The sequence below is a fragment of the Vipera ursinii genome (genome assembly GCF_947247035.1).
Source record: "Vipera ursinii genome assembly, chromosome: Z".
NCBI classification, from domain to species: Eukaryota; Metazoa; Chordata; class Lepidosauria; order Squamata; family Viperidae; genus Vipera; species Vipera ursinii.
In genome coordinates this window covers 2335319-2356593 of record NC_139517.1, presented here as the reverse complement: position 1 = coordinate 2356593, position 21275 = coordinate 2335319, and the positions used below count along the sequence as shown (strand labels likewise).

Below are 21275 nucleotides of genomic sequence, written 5' to 3'. Positions count from 1 at the left end.
AAGAATCCCGTAGGGAGAAGGGCGGTATACAAATCAAATAAAACCTAAAACCTAAACCTCTTGGCTAGGTATGCAAGTATTAAAATAGAGTAATCGTGACGTTTGCAATAATAATAATAATAATAATAATAATAATAATTTTATTTGTATACCGCCCTTCTCCCGAAGGACTCAGGGCGGTGAACAGGGCAAACATATAAAAATACAAGAATACAAATATTAAAAAAGATTAAACAAGGTGCCCAGAAACTAACAACAATAAGTTAAAATGCATTAAAACAATATTAAAATCCAAACCCATCACCCATCAGGCCAGGCCGGCTTGTTCGATAATCTTATCAAAAGGCATTCGCATGCTAGAAAATAGCCATCAAATGATTAAAAATAGCCTTAACATTAGTTATATCGCAGTTAAAAAGCATTTACTAATCCGTTACAAATCTCGCTCGCTTAATCCACATGTTCTCATATTTCCAACTTTCTGACCTCTGTTTCGATCAGCTAACCATTGGCAAAATAAATCATGTAATATTCCGTTTCTTTCTTTTTCTTTAATTTTTAACGTTAACCTATCCGTTTCTGCGCATTCCAATATTTTTAAAATTTAACGACAACAAACAAAAACAGCAACAACAACAACAACAACAACAACAACAACAACAACAACAATAATAATAATAATAATAATAATAATAATAATAATAATAATAATAATAATAATTTTGGAAGGGACCTTGAAGGTCATCTAGTCCAACCCCCTGCTCAGGCAGGAAACCCTGTACCATTTCAGACAATATTCTCCTCTCCACTTCTGAGGAATAGGAAGGTTTTGTTGTTTTTTTTCCCAGAGTTAGCCCCGCCCCCTTGCTGGTGGATCTGAGATCCCTGGCAGAAACCCACGCGCGATTTGAACCCAGTGCCCAGAAGGACATTGTCCTTCCTTTTTTTTTTCCTCTGCCAGGCAAATTGATCTGTGATGATGGTCAGAACCCTTGCCTCCTGGGACACAGGACGGAGGAGCTGAGAAACAGGCAGGACACCTACAGGTAAGGCTTTCCGGAGCTGGTTTTTTATTTTTATTTTTTTAAAAAAAACCATCCCTTTTATTCCGACGCAAGAGACTTGCAGGCCCGAGCACACTCACACCCCCACAGCACGCACAACACACCGCAGCCTCCTCTCTGCAAACAGTCTTGCAAATACCCTTTTCGCCGACGTGTGTAAACGCGATTTAGGCCCGCGTGTCTGTGGACGGTTGTTTTGTCCGATTTTTGAAGTTGGCTCGGGCCGCTGACGTTTCCGTTATAAGGTCTCCCCGATTTACGGACGGTTTTATAAAAGCGCCTCGACTCTCGCAACGGTTCAAAATTACCATGATTCTGGGGAAGGGGAAAAAAAAAAATTCAGGTCCTCGCACTTATGACCGCTCCTCTCACTTATGACCAACTTCAAATTTATGGCTGGCCATCCTGTTTATGACCGTTGCAGCGTCCCCGGGGCCCTTTGCGAACTTTCCAGATTTCCGAACCTGCTGAATTCGCTTAACGACCGGGGCAAAAATGGTCGTAAAAGGAAGCACGACTCGCTTAATGACCGAGTCGCTTAGCCAGAGCGGTTCTGGCCCCAATTGTGCTTGTAAGTCTGGAATGGAGAGGGGAAAGTAGGGAGGAGAAGGAAGGAAAGGGATTTTCTCCAAAAAAAGGTCACAGTTAGTGGCTTACTCGGGAGGCGTCTTAAAGCTGCAACTGCCGTAAAGCTAAAAGATTTTGGTCAAAACTACACATACGGTTGGGGGGAAAAATGACTAAAAAAACACATAGATTTTAAGCCAGAACTGTTTCTGTTAGGCCTAATAGGAGGAAACTATGAGAAAGATTGTATATACTTAATTTTACATGTATTAACTGCAGCAAGAATTGTATTTGCCCAATATTGGAAAAAATGAAAACTTACCAACAGAAGAACAACTAATTAAGAAAATTTTGGATTTTGCAGAAATGGACAGATTGACATTAAAGGATGAAAGAGAAAGAAGACGCAGTGTACTTTAGAACGTGGGACAATTTTTATCAATGGCTAGAAAAACAAGTTAGCGAGAAAGGAACGTGATATATAACACTGAATATATATTAGTATGAAGACTATTGAGTGATTAACATATTGATGATGATAATACAGAAATTAATTATTGCTCATTGTTTTTTTAAAATACATGAACCCAGACAACATGCTGTTTGCTAAATATTAAGAATGTTTTTTAAAAAAACAACCTAACCCTATAAACATTAATTATATCTATCTATCTATCTATCCATCTATCTATCTATCTATCTATCTATCTATCTATCTATCTATCTATCTATCTCTATCTCTACACATCTATCTCTATATCTCTCTATATATCTATAGCTATCTCTTTCTCTATATATACATCTATCTATATCTATCTATCCATCTCTATCTATCTATCTATATCTACAACTATCTATGTTTATATCTATCTATCTATCTATAAAAAGACGTGGTGGCTCAGTGGGTTAGGATGCTGAGCTTGTCGATCTGAAGGTCGGCAGTTTGGCGGGTCGAATACTGAGCGCCGCGTAACAGAGTGAGCGCCTGTTACTGGTCCCAGGTTCTGCCAACCTAGCAGTTCGAAAGCACGTAAAAATGCAAGTAGAAAAATAGGGACCACTCCGGTGGGAAGGTAACAGCGTTCCGTGCGCCTTTGGCGTCTAGTCATGCCGGCCACATGACCATGGAGACGTCCTCGGACAAGCGCCGGCTCTTCGGGTTTGAAACGGAGATGAGCACCGGCCCCTAGAGTCAGGAACAACTAGCACGCATGTGCGGGGGAACCTTTACCTTTATCTATCTATCTATCTATCCATCTCTATATCTATCTATCTATCTATCTATCTATCTATCTATCTATCTATCTATCTATCTGCAACTGTCACATTTTGTTGCGGTTTCCACTTTCTTTAATCTTGTTCTGTTTGGTTCTGTAAAAGTCTTTTGGGACCCACCAGGATGGCTGCTGTGAAAACTAGGCTGAAAATGAATTTAATCTCTCCCTTTGAAACGCAAGGTGGGCCGAATTCGCCCCCGGCTTGCCTCGGTGTGTGGCGGTGGAGACCGTGGACGAGATGAACACCAACATCAAGTTCTCCTTAACCAAGATGAGCACATTCATGGTCCGCTCAAAACTGACGTGAGTCCCGGCTCTGGAACGGGATGGGGGAGTCCCTGGGGCTCTCACTCAGCTGGGGGGGGTGTCTCCTTGCAGACCTTCCGTGACCCAACTAGGGAACCTTGTCATTGCTAGAAGGGAGGGGGTCTGCAGAGGGGAGGAGGAGGAGGAGGAGGAGTATGATTGGTGGCTTTCTTGAAGATGTTTCATGGCTCAGCTAGGTGACAGTGGTAGAAGAAGTAGGGTTTCTGGAGAGGAGGAGGGGGAGGACTGTGGGGTCCTTGGTGGTCTCTGAGCTTGGCTGTTTTCCTGCAGTCATTTCATGGCCCAACTAGGGAACGTCATCAGTGCTAGAAGGGAGGAGGAGGAGGAGGAGGAGGAGGAGGAGGAGGAGGACAACAACTGTGGTCCTTGGTGCTCTCTGAACTTGATTATTTTCCTTGCAGAAGTTTCATGGGCCAACTAGGGAACATCATCAGTGCTAAAAAGGAGGAGGAGGAGGAGGAGGAGGAGGAGGAGGAGGAGTATGGGGTCCTTGGTGCTCTCTGAGCTTGGCTGTTTTCCTTGCAGACGTTTCATGACCTAACTAGGGAACCTCATCAGTGCTAGAAGGGAGGGGGGTTCTCTTTTTATGTACCAGCGGCTCATGTAGACCCAGCGAAGGAATCTCCCACCGAAGGCTGACAGGGAAAGCCTTTGAATTTGTCATTCCTTTCGCTCGCTTGTGAAGAAAAACGGTTCACCCTGATCCGGCAACCGAAGGGCGATCCGGATTCACTCCCTCTCCCTTTCTCCTTGGGTCCCCAGGCGGCTGGAGTTCAGGTTAAAAGGCTTAATGAACTACCATGAATCCTGGAAAAGACTTGAGGACATCCGCAAGATTTTCTGGTTCAACAAGACTTTGGTTTCAGGTTGGTATGCAAGGAGGAGGAGGAGGGCGACGAAGGACAAAATGCGGCACGGCCACCGATGTAGGGAGTGGCTAAAATGTGCCCTGACCCAATTCCCCGAAGACAACAGACGTGCCAATAAACCTCCAACGTTCCTTTCGTTCGGGAGCACCCGCTGTTTCACGCAGCCAGCTGTGGAAAGTCTTTTCGTTGCCTCCCAGGCAAACGGCTCTCGCTCCCTTTTCTCCTGCAGGGACCTCCCAAAACCCCAGAGTTAATCTCACTCTCTCAGCACGCTTGCAGCGAGCGTCCTTTGGGCAAGCTGGCTCTCCTCCAGCTCAAGGCGCACGTACATGCTCAGAAGGCGCTCCCGACTCCCGCCGCCACTTGGAAACTCCGGCAAGTTTCCTAACAGGAGTAGTTCCAACTACTGCCCACCGGCAAGGAGACGAGTGCCTATTCGTCATCCGCGCTTGCCTTTTACCCACTGCTGAGGGCAGGGCTGGGATTCAAATAGGTGAACTGCCGGTTCTCTGTGTGGATGGTGCTTCCGGAAATGCAACAAGAAATGAGCTACTGGTTCTGCTGAACTGGTGAGAACTGGCTGAATCCCACCATTGGCTGAGGGTCTCTTAGCAGCAGTGACTCTTCCACCCCGAAGACCAGCCCATAGCCTCTCGCTGTTCTCCTCGGCCTCCGCCACGCCCCCGCATCAATCACTGGCCCCATGTGATCCTCCTCTCCTGAATCACTTCCCTCCAGGCGTGGAGGTTTCAGCCGTTCCGTCTGGGGGCCAGCGGAGGGCCCAGGCTCCGCCACTATCCCTGGCTGCAACCTCTCCAGTCCTTCGTCCCCATCGGAGCTTTCAGATGGCCATGACACTGGGACCAACGTCCACCCCTGTGCTTCCTCCTCTGAGTCGGCCGTGGAGTCCTCCAGCGGCCGACAGGCCCCGTGGAAGAAGCAACGTGGGCCATGTACAGAACATGGAGCTCCAGAATTGAGAGGCTTTAAAGATGGGTGGACTTCAGCTCCCAGAATTCCCCAGCCAGACTTCTTTAAGATGGGTGGACTTCACCTCCCAGAATTCCCCAGCCAGACTTCTTAAAGATGGGTGGACTTCAGCTCCCAGAATTCCCCAGCCAGACTTCTTTAAGATGGGTGGACTTCAACTCCCATAATTCCAAAGTCACCCTGCTTTAAGATGGGTGGACTTCAACTCCCATAATTCCAACGTTAGCCTGCTTTAAGATGGGTGGACCTCAACTCCCAGAATTCCCCAGCCAACCTGCTTTAAGATGAGTAGACTTCAACTCCCAGAATTCCCCAGCCAGCCTGCTTTAAGATGAGTGGACTTCAACTCCCAGAATTCCCCAGCCAGCCTGCTTTACGACAGGTGGACTTCGATTCTCAGAATTCCCCAGCTTGCCTGCCTTAAGATGGGTGGGCTTCAACTCCCATAATTCCAAAGTCAGCCTGCTTTAAGATGGGTGGACCTCAACTCCCAGAATTTCCCAGCCAACCTGCTTTAAGATGGGTGGGCTTTGACACCCAGAATTCCCCAGCCAGCCTGCTTTAAGATGGGTGGGCTTTGACACCCAGAATTCCCCAGCCAGCCTGCTTTAAGATAGGTGGACTTTGATTCCCAGAATTCCCCAGCCAGCCTGCTTTAAGATAGGTGGACTTCGATTCCCAGAATTCCCCAGCTTGCCTGCCTTAAGATGGGTGGGCTTCAACTCCCAGAATTCCCCAGCCAGCCTGCTTTAAGATGAGTGGACTTCAACTCCCAGAATTCCCCAGCCAGCCTGCTTTAAGACAGGTGGACTTCGATTCCCAGAATTCCCCAGCTTGCCTGCCTTAAGATGGGTGGGCTTCAACTCCCAGAATTCCAAACTCAACCTGCTTTTTTTTAATCACCCTGTAAACCGCCCTGAGTCCTTCGGGAAAGGGCGGTATATAAATGTAATAAAATAAATAAATAAATAAGACGGGTGGACTTCCACTCCCAGAATTCACCCACCACTGTGGAAAACATTAAATTACTGAGTATTGAACTTTAGTTGATTCAAGCTTATGCACAAGAATCTAGTCAATTAAAGTTCAATGCTAAATTGGAGCCCAATAAGGGTCAACAGAATTCAGGAGCTGGAGGTGAACCGTTTGTGGCAATGTAACGATTCTAAGTTCATGACACACTTAATTCCACCTCCAGCTGTGCCTGCTCTTTTTCTTGGATGTTGTGAAAGGACAGACAGTTGTAACGCTGCAACTTTGACTTACTAGTGGAATAACAGCGTTGGAAGGGACCTTGTCCAACTTGTTGGTCCTCCCTTCTTCGTGGTCCAGCCTGACCTTCAAGATCTTCGGCGCGGACCTCAACGATCCATCGGAAAGTCACCTCCTATTTTGCTTTCGATCCCCTCTGACTCTCCAGAACACGTGGCTGATCACTGGGAAGAAGACACGTTTTTTGGCTACCAGTATCTGAACGGGGTCAACCCTGTGGTGATTGAGAAGTGCACCGAGATCCCGGCCAACTTCCCTGTGACCCAGGAGATGGTCGCCGAGTCCCTTGGAAAATCCACCACTCTCTCGGAAGAAATTCAGGTGACTGGGTGTGGTTTCTAGCTTTCTCTTGTGAATTGTAGCTGCGCTTCCCCAAGAACCACACTAGGGTTGGGTTGACCTAGTGACTTTCTCAGTGGAGGAACTGGGGAATCTCCAAGGAGAAGTAGTAGAGGGAAGATGGTGGTTGCGACTCCACCCCTGAAGCCACCATCTTGACCTTCTGATCTTTCCGAAGCCATCCTCTTGACTTCTGAATTTCCTGAAGCCCCCATCTGGACCTTCTCATCTTTATGAAGCCCCCATCTGGACCTTCTCATCTTTATGAAGCCCCCATCTTGACCTGATCTTTCTGAAGCTTCTTGACCTTCTGATCTTTCCCCATGGACACACATGAACATCTCCTTGTTGCGGGCTGCATTTTGGCTGTGAAGGTGAGCTGTTTTCCCAACGAGAACAAGGACCTCTCTAACTTCTTTCTTTCTTCTGTTTAAAGAAGGGGAACCTCTTCCTAGTGGACTACAAGATCCTCCAAGGCATCCCGACCAACGTCATCCAAGGGGAACAGCAGTACCTGGCCAGTCCTTTGTGCCTCTTCCACCAGGGCCCATCTGGGGATCTCGTACCCATAGCCATCCAGGTAAACCCACTTTGATTAACCCAGCTTGAGAAAGAGTTGGGTCCACTGAACCTCGACACGGTTGAAGAGGAACACCTCAAGGTGGTTAAAGGTCTTCTTGACCACAACAACATTGGTACTGGCAGGTCTACCTCCACACAACCTCTTTTGACACTGCAGAGGTCATTCCAGATACCCAAGGGGTACCTGACCTGGATTCGGAATTCTGACGGTTATTCCACCTTCGTCTGCAGCGTTCCCCGATCGTTCCGTGTTATGACCGTTTTGCAGAAAAACCAGCATTTACTCCTGGTTTGCAGGAAAAACGTACCCCCTAGTGCAGAGGTCACCAGCTTTTTCGTGCTGGTGGCCCGGAAGGAAAGGGAGCAGCTGGGAAATGTGTGTGTGTGCATGCGAACCGGGCCGCACGCATCTGCACGGGGACTAGCGGCCTGTTTGTGCGTTGGCGCAGGGGCCAGCCGCCGCTAGCACACGTGCAAATGGGCTGTGCAACTCGCACGGGGCCAGCGGCCCTGTTTGTGCAGGCGCTGTGCGCCACCACTAGCACCCGCGCACATGCACGAATGGGCCACAAAAGCTCCACGCGCTCTTGGCCCCGTTTCCGCCACTAGCCCCATGCACATGCGCAAACGGGTCTGCAGGTGCTAGCGTGAGTGGGGGTGAGTGCATGCACACACACGTCCCGTGTCCCGGTGGCCAGCAGGCCCCGGCTCGGTAGTGGGCTGTGACACATAGGTTGGGGACCCCTGCCCTAGTGACCCATTGGTTCGCTTAACGATTTCAGACAAATCCCTTCTTTTACATCTATCATTCTTTCTTTTCTTCCTTCTCTCAGCTGAGCCAAATCCCCGGCCCCCAGAGTCCCATCTTCCTTCCCACTGACCCACGCTGGGATTGGACCTTGGCTAAGATGTGGGTCCGTAATGCCGATTTCCACGTCCACCAGAACATCTCCCACCTGCTGAAGACCCACCTGATGGCCGAGGTCTTCACCATGGCTACTCTACGGCACCTCCCCATGTGCCACCCAGTTTTCAAGGTATGGATCCATTGCTGTCTCACGTGGGTTCTGGTGCAGGTAAACAGCCAGCCCCCAGGAATCGTGGGCGCTCCATCCCTGGAGCTTTTCAAGAAGAGGCTAGACAGTCACCTGTCTGAGATGGTACTATAGGTTCTCCTGCTTGAGCAGGGGGCTGGACTAGAAGACCTCCAAGGTCCCTTCCAGCTTCTGTTCTATTCTGTTATGCTCTGCTCTGCTCTGCTCTATTCCTACTCTATTCTACTCTACTCCTACTCTACTCTACTCCTACTTTACTTCTATTCTATTCTATTCTACTCTATTCCTACTATACTCCTATTCTATTCTATTCTATTCTATTCTATTCTATTCTATTCTATACCTTATTTCTATTCTATTCTATTCTATTCTATTCTATTCTATTCTATTCTATTCTATTCTATTCTATTCTATTCTATTCTATTCTATTCTATTCTATTCTATTCCTTATTTCTATTCTATACTATTCTAATTTCCATATTTCTATTCTATTCTATTCTGTTCTGTTCTGTTCTATACCTTATTTCTGTTCTGTTCTGTTCTGTTCTGTTCTATTGTTCTATGTCCTTTCTTGACAGTGGGAACAATAAATAGGTAGAACGGCTTGCCTCCAGAAGTGATTTTTTTTAAAAAAAGAGACTGGACAACCATTTGTCTGAAGTGGGTTAGGGTCTCCTGCTGGAGCTGGGGGTTGGGCTAGAAGACCTCCAAGGCCCCCTCCCAACTCTCTTCTTCTGCCCTGGAGAGTTTGTCCCACCAAGCAAGTCCCCCGTTTTGTTCCTGGGGAATTGGTCACCTTGAGATCTTGTCCCTGTCCTCGTCTCCATCTACTTCTTGAAGGTGCAAATCCAGGTTTTCTGCTCACCTGGCAGGTCCAGGTGCCTCAGCCTGCTTTCTGCCATTTGGCGTGTTGGTCACACACTAAAGTTGTGTCGGATGCCTTGCGTTGCCCTCTCCGTTGACCTCCGTGGTCTCCACCAACCTTCTCCAGCACAAGGGCTGAAGGCCTTAATCGCTTCTGCCCCCTTTTCCTCCGCAGCTCCTGATTCCTCACCAAAGATACACACTTCAGATCAACATATTAGCCAGGATCCGGCTGATCAGGAAGGGTGGCATGATGGATCAGGTAAGGGGGATAGATAAATGATGAGAGAGAGATAGAGAGATAGATAGAGATAGACAGATAAATAGAGAGATAGAGAGACATGATATAGATATATAGAGATAGATGATAATAGATAGATGATAGATGTATAGAGAGATAGATGATTATATATATATATATATATATATATATATATATATATATATATATATATATATATATATATATATATATATATATGGATCCTTGGTTAGAACTAAAGGTGTGGGCGCAACGTTTCGACGGAATCCCATCCGTCATCATCAGGCTTTAGCTTCCTTCTTCTGGGAGAAGCATGTGGCTGTTTGTTCCTCTTTTTTAAACTGCCAGAGGTGGTGTGTTCTGTGGAGGTGTGCTCTGATTGGGTAGGGGACCAAGTGTGTTCTGATTGGGTGGGAGTGTGTTTTGAATGGTGGGTGTGTTCTGATTGGGTGGGGGGGTGTTCTGAGTGGATGGGCTGGTCTCAGCTGCCAGCTCCAGACCTGAGCTGGTGAGTTGTGCTGCTTTTGTTCGGCTTCGTGTTTGTGGTGGTGCCATGTTTTTATAGTGGGTGTCAGTTTGCTTATTGTGTGGTTTGGAGGGGTTTAAAGTGGCTGATGTTGCAGCTGTAGTTAGGTTTCTGTTTTGTGGTTGTGTGTCTTTATCGTTGTGGGTTCGGATTTGCTTTTTGAATGGTTGTGTGGTGGTGATGTCATGTGATGTTATCATGAGTTTGGGTCTGGTATCATTCTTGGTGGTTGGGCCTCGTCTGTCAATCAAGGCGGGTTTCCAAATGGCTGGTAGACGAGAGGTATCATCTCGTTTATTCATGCTGTGGGGGCGTTTTTCTATCTCAATGGCTTCTCTGATTATTCTGTTGTTAAAATGTTCAATTTTGGCGATAGTTTTGGTTTTTTTAAAATCAATTTCATGTCCCGTGGCTTCAAAGTGTTGGACCAGGGATTAAGTTTGTTCTCCCTTTCTGAGTGAGTTTTTGTGCTCTTCAATGCGTGCACTTATTCTTCTGTTGGTCTGTCCGATGTATGTAGTGGGGCAGGTGGTGCATGGGATTTCGTATACTCCTTGGTTTTCTAACCCAATTATGTCCTTGGGGTTTCTTAGGATGGTGGATATTTTTCTGTCTGTGTAGAATGCTGTTTTGATGTTGTGTTTTTGGAGGACCTTGCTGATTCTGTCTGTGGTCCCTTTTAAGTATGGGAGGAGGGCTTTGCCATTTTCTTGTTCTCTGTCTTGGGTTTTTGTGGGTGTCTCTCTTCGGATTAAGTTGGTAATCATGTTTCTTTGGAATCCATTGGCTGTTAGTACATTAGTGAGAGTGTGTAGTTCGGTTTTTAGGTGTTGTTTGTCAGCTAGGTGTTTTGTTCTGGAGATGAGTGTCTTGGCTACGGAGTTGATCTGTGCTGGGTGGTGGTGTGAGAGTGCGTTCAGATAGCGGTTTGTGTGTGTTTTTTTATGGTAGATAGTGTGTCCTAGGGAGCCGTTGGATTTCTTGTAGACTAAGACATCAAGGAAGGGAAGTTGATTGTTAGCTTCTGTTTCCATGGTGAATTGTATTTTGGGGTGTAGGCTATTGAGGTGTATAAGGAAGTCATCCAGTTTTTCTTTCTTTTTTTTTTTTTAGGTTAAGTAGTGCTGTCTGTTCCTCTTTGGGTAAGTTGCTTTTGGGTGGTTTGCTGGTGCAGAGGATGTTGGTAAAATCAGACTCGAAGTTACCAACATCCTCTGCACCAGCAAACCACCCAAAAGCAACTTACCCAAAGAGGAACAGACAGCACTACTTAACCTAAAAATGACACCAGCATAATCATTCTGCCAGCAGACAAAGGCAACGCCACGGTGGTAATGAACTCATCTGACTACCATACCAAATTATCCAACCTACTCCGAGACTCCACATACAAACTCCTCAAGACAGATCCCACCACCTACCTGGAAAAAACCACAAAATCAAAAATAAAAGCCACCCCCATCAGTGAAGAGATCCAGAAAACAATCATTCCCAGAGAAAAATCATCCAGATGTCCTAAGCTCTATGGTCTGCCCAAGATACACAAAGAAGGAACCCCACTCAGACCCATAGTCAGCTCCATAGGCTCACCTCTACAAAATCTAGCCAAATTTCTTGCCAAACAACTACAGCCTTATGCAAATTCCATCACCTCACACGTACAAAACTCATTCCAATTCATAGAGATCATAAGTAAACTAAACTTACAGCCCTGTGACCTACTTGTGAGCTTCGATGTTGTATCCCTCTTCACCCAAGTGCCAATCAAAGAAGCCTTGACAGCTATCCTAAATAAATACAACCCCCCAAAACACATCCTAGATCTGACCAACCACTGCCTATCTAACACATACTTCATCTACAATGGACAAAGATACAAACAAATGGAAGGAGCACCCATGGGATCACCCCTCTCACCTGTCATCGCAAACCTCTACATGGAACACTTTGAAACCCTCGCTCTAGAAAAATCCAACCACAAACCCAAACTCTGGCTCAGATACGTAGATGACACCTTCGTAATCTGGCCACACGGCAAAGAAAAACTGGATGACTTCCTTATACACCTCAATAGCCTACACCCCAAAATACAATTCACCATGGAAACAGAAGCTAACAATCAATTTCCCTTCCTTGATGTCTTAGTCTACAAGAAATCCAACGGCTCCCTAGGACACACTATCTACCATAAAAAAAACACACACAAACCGCTATCTGAACGCACTCTCACACCACCACCCAGCACAGATCAACTCCGTAGCCAAGACACTCATCTCCAGAACAAAACACCTAGCTGACAAACAACACCTAAAAACCGAACTACACACTCTCACTAATGTACTAACAGCCAATGGATTCCAAAGAAACATGATTACCAACTTAATCCGAAGAGAGACACCCACAAAAACCCAAGACAGAGAACAAGAAAATGGCAAAGCCCTCCTCCCATACTTAAAAGGGACCACAGACAGAATCAGCAAGGTCCTCCAAAAACACAACATCAAAACAGCATTCTACACAGACAGAAAAATATCCACCATCCTAAGAAACCCCAAGGACATAATTGGATTAGAAAACCAATTAGTATACGAAATCCCATGCACCACCTGCCCCACTACATACATCGGACAGACCAACAGAAGAATAAGTGCACGCATTGAAGAGCACAAAAACTCACTCAGAAAGGGAGAACAAACTTCATCCCTGGTCCAACACTTTGAAGCCACGGGACATGAAATTGATTTTAAAAAAACCAAAACTATCGCCAAAATTGAACATTTTAACAACAGAATAATCAGAGAAGCCATTGAGATAGAAAAACGCCCCCACAGCATGAATAAACGAGATGATACCTCTCGTCTACCAGCCATTTGGAAACCCGCCTTGATTGACAGACGAGGCCCAACCACCAAGAATGATACCAGACCCAAACTCATGATAACATCACATGGCATCACCACCACACAACCATTCAAAAAGCAAATCCGAACCCACAACGATAAAGACACACAACCACAAAACAGAAACCTAACTACAGCTGCAACATCAGCCACTTTAAACCCCTCCAAACCACACAATAAGCAAACTGACACCCACTATAAAAACATGGCACCACCACAAACACGAAGCCGAACAAAAGCAGCACAACTCACCAGCTCAGGTCTGGAGCTGGCAGCTGAGACCAGCCCATCCACTCAGAACACCCCCCCACCCAATCAGAACACACCCACCATTCAAAACACACTCCCACCCAATCAGAACACACTTGGTCCCCTACCCAATCAGAGCACACCTCCACAGAACACACCACCTCTGGCAGTTTAAAAAAGAGGAACAAACAGCCACATGCTTCTCCCAGAAGAAGGAAGCTAAAGCCTGATGATGACGGATGGGATTCCGTCGAAACGTTGCGCCCACACCTTTAGTTCTACGCGGGGAAAAACCCGAAAAACCAAGGATCCACATACAGGCACCCGCGAAAACCTCAGAAAACATATATATATATATATATATATATATATATATATATATATATATATATATATATATATATATATATATATATATAGAGAGAGAGAGAGAGAGAGAGAGAGAGAGAGAGAGAGAGAGATGATAGATGATAGATGATAATAGATATAGATGGATGGATAGACCGATATAGAGAGATAGATGATAGAGAGATACAGAGATAGATGATGATAGATATAGAAGGCCGAGATGATAGATAGAGATAGATGATAATAGATAGATGATAGATATAGAGATATATAGATGATAATAGAGATAGTTGATAGATATATAGAGAGATAGATGATTATGTTAAGTGTTTGTTAAGTATTTTATAATGATTATATATGTGTCTGTGTATATATATGTTTGTGTGTGTGTGTGTGTGTGTGTGTGTGTAAAAAAAAATTTTTTGGATTGCTAACAAAGAATTAAAGCGAGACTAATATGGCCATTTCAAACTTATTTGTTCTCATCAGTCAGCCAAGATTTGTCCTGTGTTTGGGGCCTAGCAAGGTGTTCTAAATACTTCCCTCTCTCTCTCTCTCTCTCTCTCTCACACACACACACACACACACATATAATCATCTTCTCTCTCTCTCTCTCTCTCTCTCTCTCTCTCTTCTCTCTCTCTCTCTCTCTCTCTCTCTCTCTATATATATATATATATATATATATATATATATATATATATATATATATGTAGACAGAGAGAGAGACGGACATACAGACAGATAGATATAGAGATAGAAATAGATAGATGATAGAGAGAGAGATGGAGATACATAGATATAGATAGGTGATAAATAGATCAGACAGACTGGCAGACAGGCAGGCAGATAGATAGACATAATGACCTCAACTGCTCCCTACCCTTAACAACCCTCAAGCATCCCCAACGTTCATGTGACCATAGTCCAGGGGCTTGGCAACCGGCCTGCCAGCATTTACGACGGTTGCAGCGTCCCCCGGTCACGTGCTCCCCTTTTGCCACCTTTTGACAAGCAACGTCAAAGGTGGGGAGGGGGGACTCCAGATTCGCTTAACGACCGTGTGGCTCCCTTAACCACTGCGATGACTCGGTTAACAACGGTAGCGTAAAACCCGCTTAACCCCCATCGTGCTCGGAACAGCAGAGATTTGGGGCTCCGTTGTGGTCCTAACGTCCACTTTCTCCCTCTTCCAGGCCACCTCGGCCGGATTCGAGGGCATCGGCCCCTTGGTGAGCAGAGGCGTGGAGCAGCTGACCTACTCTTCCCTCTGCCTGCCGGAGGACATCAAGGCTCGCGGAGTGGACTCCGTCGCCAACTATTACTACCGAGACGATGCCACCAGGATCTGGGCGGCCATAGAGAGGTGGGGTCTGGTCTTGGGTGTGGACGCTCTCTGAGGTCTCAGGTAGAGTAGAGATAGAAATAGGAAAACGTTAGAATGGAATGGAATGGAATAAGAAATTGAATAGAATAGAATAGAAATTAGAATGGAATGGAGCAGAACAGAACAGGAATAGAAATAGAATAGAATAGAATAGAATTAGAAGTAGAATTAGAATTAGAATTAGAATTAGGAATAGAATAGAATTAGGAATAGAATAGAATAGAATAGAATAGAATAGAATAGAATAGAATAGAATAGAATAGAATAGAATAGAATAGAATTAGAAATAAGGAATAGAATAGAATAGAATAGAATAGAATAGAATAGAATAGAATAGAATAGAATAGAATAGAATAGAATAATAAAATACAGAATAGAATAGAATAGATATTGGAATATAGAATAGAATAGAATAGAATAGAATAGAATAGAATAGAATAGAATAGAATAGAATAGAATAGAATAGAATAGAATAGAATAGAATAGAATAGAAAATGCGGAATGGAATGGAATAGAATAGAAATTAAATGAATAGAATAGAATAGAATAGAACAGAACAAGAATATGACAGAATTAGAATTAGAATAGAATACCGGAATGCTGCTATCTTGTCTCCCCTATTTCTTCTTTTCTCTAGACTAGCCAAACCCAAGTCCCTCAGCCGTCCTTTGTAAGTTTTAAGTCTCCAGGCCTTGGATCCTCTTCTCTGATTTTTTTTTCCAAACTCCCAACATCTTTTTTGTGATACGGTGACCACAATTGGCTGCAGCATCCCAGGGGTGGCCTCACTAGGGCTTTATAAAGCGGTGCTGATACTTCCCATGATCTTGACTCTGTGCCTCTGTTTATGCAACCCAGGATTGTGTTAGCCTTTTTTGGCGGCGGCCGCACACATAGACCTGACTCTCTCTCGCCCTTCAATTAGCTTAGCGGGCAATTCCGGGAACGGAACAGCCGACATATCTGAGGACTATCCAAGTTGGTGCAAAGCTGTCTTAGAAGACCTCCCCACTATGTCTCCTTGTCTTCCAGCTTCGTGGCGGGCTTCGTCCGATATTACTACTGGAAGGACGATCGGATCCGAGGCGACTCCGAGCTGCAGGCCTGGATTTGGGAGATCTTCAAGGAAGCGTTCAAGAGCCGAGAGGCGTCAGGGGCTCCCTCATCTCTGACAACCGCGGAGGAGCTCACCAAATTCCTGACCATGGTCATTTTTACCTGTTCGGTTCAACATGCTGCGGTCAACAGCGGGCAGGTGAGAACCATCCTACTCTAGATAATCAAATCACAGAACAACAAGGTTGGAAGGCGCCTTGGAGGTCATCTAGTCCAACCCCCTGCCCAAGCAGGAGACCCTATTCCATTTCAGACAAATGGTTATCCAATCTCCTCTTTAAAAGGAGGAGGAGAAGGAATAATAATGGAATCACAATTGGAAGGGACCTTGGAGGTCATCTAGTCCAACCCCCTGCTCAGGCAGGAAACTATACCATTTCAGACAAATGGTTGTCCAGTCTCTTCTTTAAAAGGAGGAGGAGGAGGAATAACAGAGTCGGAAGGGACCTTGAAGGTCATCTAGTCCAACCCCCTGCCCAAGCAGGTGACCCTATTCCATTTCAGACAAATGGTTGTCCAGTCTCTTCTTAAAGACTTCCGCCGTTGGAGCATTCGCCACTTCTGGAGGCAGGTGGTTCCACTGGTTAATTGTTCTGTCTGGTTAATTGTTCTGTCTGGTTAATTGTTCTGTCCTCCTCAGTTCTAGGTTGCTTCTGGTTTCCATCCGTTGCTTCTTGTTCTGCCTTCGGGCGCTTTGGAGAATAGGTGGAAACCCGCCCCCCTCTTCTTTGGGGCAGCCCCTCAAATACTGGACTACTTGTAGATCATGAAACATACGCAAGGAAACAACTCGGCTCAGACAGCCCCAAGGAACCCGTTAATTCAACCCTGAGCTGCCAAGGTTCTCTCCTCCCGCTAATACCGTGTCTTAAGTCTTGACGATTCCCAACCCTCTCCCCTTCTTTTGCAGTCTGAAACCTGGAGCATTTGGACCCCAAATTTGATTAACAACCCTCGTTCATGACAGAGAAAGCATATCCGGTGTAATGTCTTGCAAGTTATGGGGAAATCTGCCCTTTATCGTGCAGGGCGGGAGTTCCGGGGATCTGCTCACCCGCCTGCTCTCTCGTTCTCAGTTTGACTTCGGCGCCTGGATGCCAAACGTCCCCCCAACCATGAGGAGACCCCCGCCAACTGCGAAGGGCTCTGCGTCTCTGGAAGGCATCCTCAAGACCCTGCCACAGGTCAACATTACCTGCATTGCCCTCTCTTCCCTCTGGCTCCTGAGCAAGGAAGCCGGGGACCGGGTAAGTCGCCGGGAACCCGATGGAGAAGGGAAAAGATTTCAAGATGTCCCCTCGGTGTTTGAGAAGGGAAAGAAAGAAGGAGGAAAGAAGAAGGGGGGGAAAGAAAGAGAAAGAAAAAGAAAGAGTAGAATGGAAGGGAGGAAGGAAGGAAGAAGAAAGAAAGAGAAAGAAAGAAAGAAAGAAAGAAAGAAAGAAAGAAAGAAAGAGAGAGAGAGAGAGAGAAAGAAAGAAAGAGAGAGAGAGAGTAGAAGAACGGAGGAAGGGAGGAAGGAAGAAAGAAAAAGAGAAAGAAAGAAAGAAAGAGTAGAAAGAAAGAAGGAGGAAGTCAAAAAGAAAAGAAAGAAGAGAAAGAAAGGGAGGAAAAGTAGAAAGGAAAGAGAAGAAAGGAAGGAAGAGAGAGAAAAGAAAAAGAAAAGAGAAAGGAAGACAAAAGAAAGAAAGAAAAAGAAAAGAAAAAGTGGAAGTCAAAAAGAAAAGAAAGAAGAGAAAGAAAAAGAAAGAAAGGGAGGAAAAGTAGAAAGGAAAGAAGAAAGGAAGGGAGAAAGGAGAAAGAAAGAAAGAAAAGAAAGAGGAAGTCAGAAAGGAAAGAAGAAGGAAAAAATGAAAGAGTAGAAAGAGGGAGGAAGGGAGGAAGAAAGAAGAAGAGAGAAAAAGAGGAAGTCAGAAAGAAAGAGAAAGGAAAGAAATAAGAGAAAGAAGAAAGGAAAGAGAAAGGAAAAGAAAGGAAGGAAGGAAAATAGACGAAAGGAAAACAGACAAGGAAGGTGATGGGAATGAGAAGAAGGAAAGAGGGAGGAAAAGGAAGGAAGGAAGGAAGAAAGGATGGAAAGAAAGAAAGAGAAAGAAAGAAAGAAAGAAAAAGAAAGAAAGAAGAAAGAGTAGAAAGGAACGGAGGAAGGAAGGAAGGATGGAAAGAAAGAAAGAAAGAAAGAAAGAAAGAAAGAAAGAAAGAAAGACGAGTAGAAAGGAACGGAGGAAGGAAGGATGGAAAGAAAGAAAAAGAAAGAAAGAAAGAAAGAAAGAAGAAGAAAGAGTAGAAAGGAACGGAGGAAGGAAGGAAGGATGGAAAGAAAGAAAGAAAGAAAGAAAGAAAGAAAGAAAGAAAGAAAGAAAGAAAGAAAGAAAGAAAGAAAGAAAGAGACCCCTTGTAAGGGTCTTTTTGAGGGCCCCTCGCCTGGAATCCCTTTTTTATTCCTCCGTAGATCAAGAGACATTAAGTCTCGTTTTCGGCTAGGAAAGGCCTGGGGCACAGAGCCTGGCCGTTCTCCGCGGCTGTTGCGCTGCTGACGTGTTTCTCCGCTTCCCTCCCTCCCAGAGACCGCTGGGCTTCTACCCAGACCGCCATTTTGTGGAAGAGGAGCCCACGAGGCTCATGGAGGCTTTTCAGACCCGCCTGGCCGACATTGGCGAGCAGATCAAGCGGCGGAACCAGGCGTTGGCTCTCCCCTACGATTACCTCAACCCCACCTGCGTGGAGAACAGCGTCTCGATCTAGTTTTGGGGACGCAGACGACGAGATCCAGAGACCTGGGCGTCAGCCTCACCTGATTGGCCCATCCAGCAGGATCCTTTCGGGAACGACCGAGTTGGAAGGGACCTTGGAGGTCCTCTAGTCCAACCCCCTGCTCGAGCAGGACTCCCTACGCTACGGCTCTCCAGTCTCTTCTTGAAGACCTCCAGTGATGGAGCACCCACAGCTGGTGGCAAGCCGTTCCACTGGTTAATTGTCCTCACTGTCAGGAGGTTTCTCCTTAGTTCTAGGTTGCTTCTCTCCTTGATTCGTTTCCATCCGTTGCTTCTTCTCCTGCCTTCGGGGGCTTTGGAGAATAGCTTGACTCCCTCTTCTTTGGGGCAGCCCCAAGATACTGGAACACGGCTATCATGTCCCCCCTCGTCCTTTTCTTCTTTAGACTAGACCAAGGGGTCTCCAAACTTGGCAACTTTAAAAGTTGGGGACTTCAACTCCCAGAATTCCTCAGCCACTTTAAGACTTGTAGACTTCATCTCCCAGAATTCCTCAGTCACTATAAGACTGGTGGGCTTCAACTCCCAGAATTCCTCAGTCACCTTTAAAACTGGTGGACTTCATCTCCCAGAATTCCTCAGTCACTTTAAGACTGGTGGACTTCAACTCCCAGAATTCCTCAGTCACTTTTAAGACTGGTGGACTTCATCTCCCAGAATTCCTCAATGACTTTTAAGACTGGTGGACTTCATCTCCCAGAATTCCTCAGTCACTTTAAGACTGGTGGACTTCAACTCCCAGAATTCCTCAGTCACTTTTAAGACTGGTGGACTTCATCTCCCAGAATTCCTCAGTCACTTTAAGACTTGGGGACTTCATCTCCCAGAATTCCTCAGTCACTTTAAGACTTGGGGACTTCATCTCCCAGAATTCCTCAGTCACTTTAAGACGGGTGGACAGGAGGATGTTGACTTTGGAGCTTCTTCTGGGTGTTTCTGCCCTGCAAATATTTTACTCATTGGTAGGTCCCTAAAGAGACCGGACCTCTTTGAGGAGAGGTAGCTGGTTGGTCATAAAGAATGACTTGGCCTGGGAACATGGATATTTGCCCAAGGAAGCCAAGATGGCAGCTGCAATCATGAGATCAAATCTTGGCATCATAAAGTCAGTCCTCAAGTTCCAATGCTTCATTTAGTAACCGTTCAAAATTACAACAGCATTGGGGAAAAAAGGGAACGATGACCGTTTTGTCTGCGTTTTATAACTTTTGCAGCATTCTCCTTGTCACCTGATCCAAATTCAGCTCTGCTTGGCCACTTACGACTCACACTTACGACCGTCGCTGTGTCCCAAGATCCCGTTTTGACGCGCAAGGTCAACAGGAAAGCCAGTTTCACACAACAACCAAGTTACTAACTTGTCAACCGCAGTGATTCACTTAACCAGGTCATGGAAAGGTCGTCAAACGGGTGGGCCCAATTCACTTCACGAATGTCTCACTTAACAACAGGAATTTGGGACTCGGTTGTCGTAAGTCGAGGACTCGGCCTCGAAAGACAGAAGCAACCTAAGCTGGCCCAGGATGATGGGAGTTGGCGACAAGCAGGAGAACGCCTACTCGTGCTTGGCCCGACTTCGAAGTCTGAGCCACGTCGAGGCGAAAAATTTGAGTCTTCCTAGTTTCAGCCTCACGCTTCAAAATCGGAGTCTCCCAGCCGGACAAAACATTTGTGTGATTGTTGTTGTTTGGGAACAACACATTGACCTTGTGTTGGCGAGATTCTCGGTCAGCCGCCCAGCCTGAAATGTACTTTTTTTTTAAGCTCGTCCAATTATATAAAGCCATGCGACGTTGTGTAACGGCCCGCGACATTGACAATTTGGTGCCTGTTTTGCACAGCGTTTTCACAGTGGAGTACCTACGTCGCAACTTGGGTTGCAAGTAAAGAATTACACAGTTTTTTTTGTAATTAAGGGCATCTTAATTTTTAATTAAGGGTGTTTGGGATGTTTCCCTCTTTCGAATGCGTATGGAGGTGGTTATACTTTTAATAAATGGAAATGTGTGTGTGTATGTGTGTGTGTGTGATTATAAGAGACTGTTGAGATGTTGATCACTGGATAAAACCTCAGTGTAAAATAAATAATAAATAAATAAATAAAAGATTTTATCCCAGAGATCAACATTTCAACGGTCTCTTATAATCCTTTAAATGAATACACCCGGGACTCAAATATATGTATATACACACATTTGAAATAAAAGTATGTCTTAGATCTAAAGCGGTATGCTTTCTTCCTTTGGTGTGCCGATTAAAACTCAACAGCGTTGCTTCTTGAAAATAAATTGAGAAAATATACTGCGTATTTAATAATTATTATTATTGGGAGGGACCTTGGAGATCATCTAGTCCAACCCGCTGCTCAGGCAGGAGACGCTATATACCATACAAAATGGCTGTCCAGTCTCTATAATTTGGCAGATTGGCTCTGCTTTGGCGGTCAGATTTACTTAACACATGTAGTCCTCGACTTAGCGACTGAAAAAAGGGCCATAAAAACCAGTCCT

The 21275-nt window shown here is 45.4% G+C and overlaps 1 protein-coding gene across 4 annotated transcripts in view; it reads left to right on the top strand.

The window, feature by feature from the left end:
• The window catches only part of LOC310649309 (polyunsaturated fatty acid lipoxygenase ALOX15B-like), a 39949-nt gene extending 18924 nt beyond the window's left edge, over window positions 1-21025 (top strand). For 2 of the 4 annotated variants that reach the window (XM_083377651.1, XM_083377650.1), the window contains 10 exons: window positions 962-1046; window positions 3089-3211; window positions 3998-4101; window positions 6515-6687; window positions 7142-7285; window positions 8121-8324; window positions 9382-9468; window positions 14688-14857; window positions 15911-16133; window positions 17071-21025. In XM_083377651.1, coding sequence (XP_083233777.1) covers window positions 962-1046; window positions 3089-3211; window positions 3998-4101; window positions 6515-6687; window positions 7142-7285; window positions 8121-8324; window positions 9382-9468; window positions 14688-14857; window positions 15911-16133; window positions 17071-17853 — 2096 coding nt within the window. In that variant the 3' untranslated portion in view covers window positions 17854-21025. The remainder of the gene's footprint in view (window positions 1-961; window positions 1047-3088; window positions 3212-3997; window positions 4102-6514; window positions 6688-7141; window positions 7286-8120; window positions 8325-9381; window positions 9469-14687; window positions 14858-15910; window positions 16134-17070) is intronic. The other 2 variants (XR_014494210.1, XM_083377652.1) reach the window with 2 other exon arrangements.
• Window positions 21026-21275: the final 250 nt, after the last annotated feature.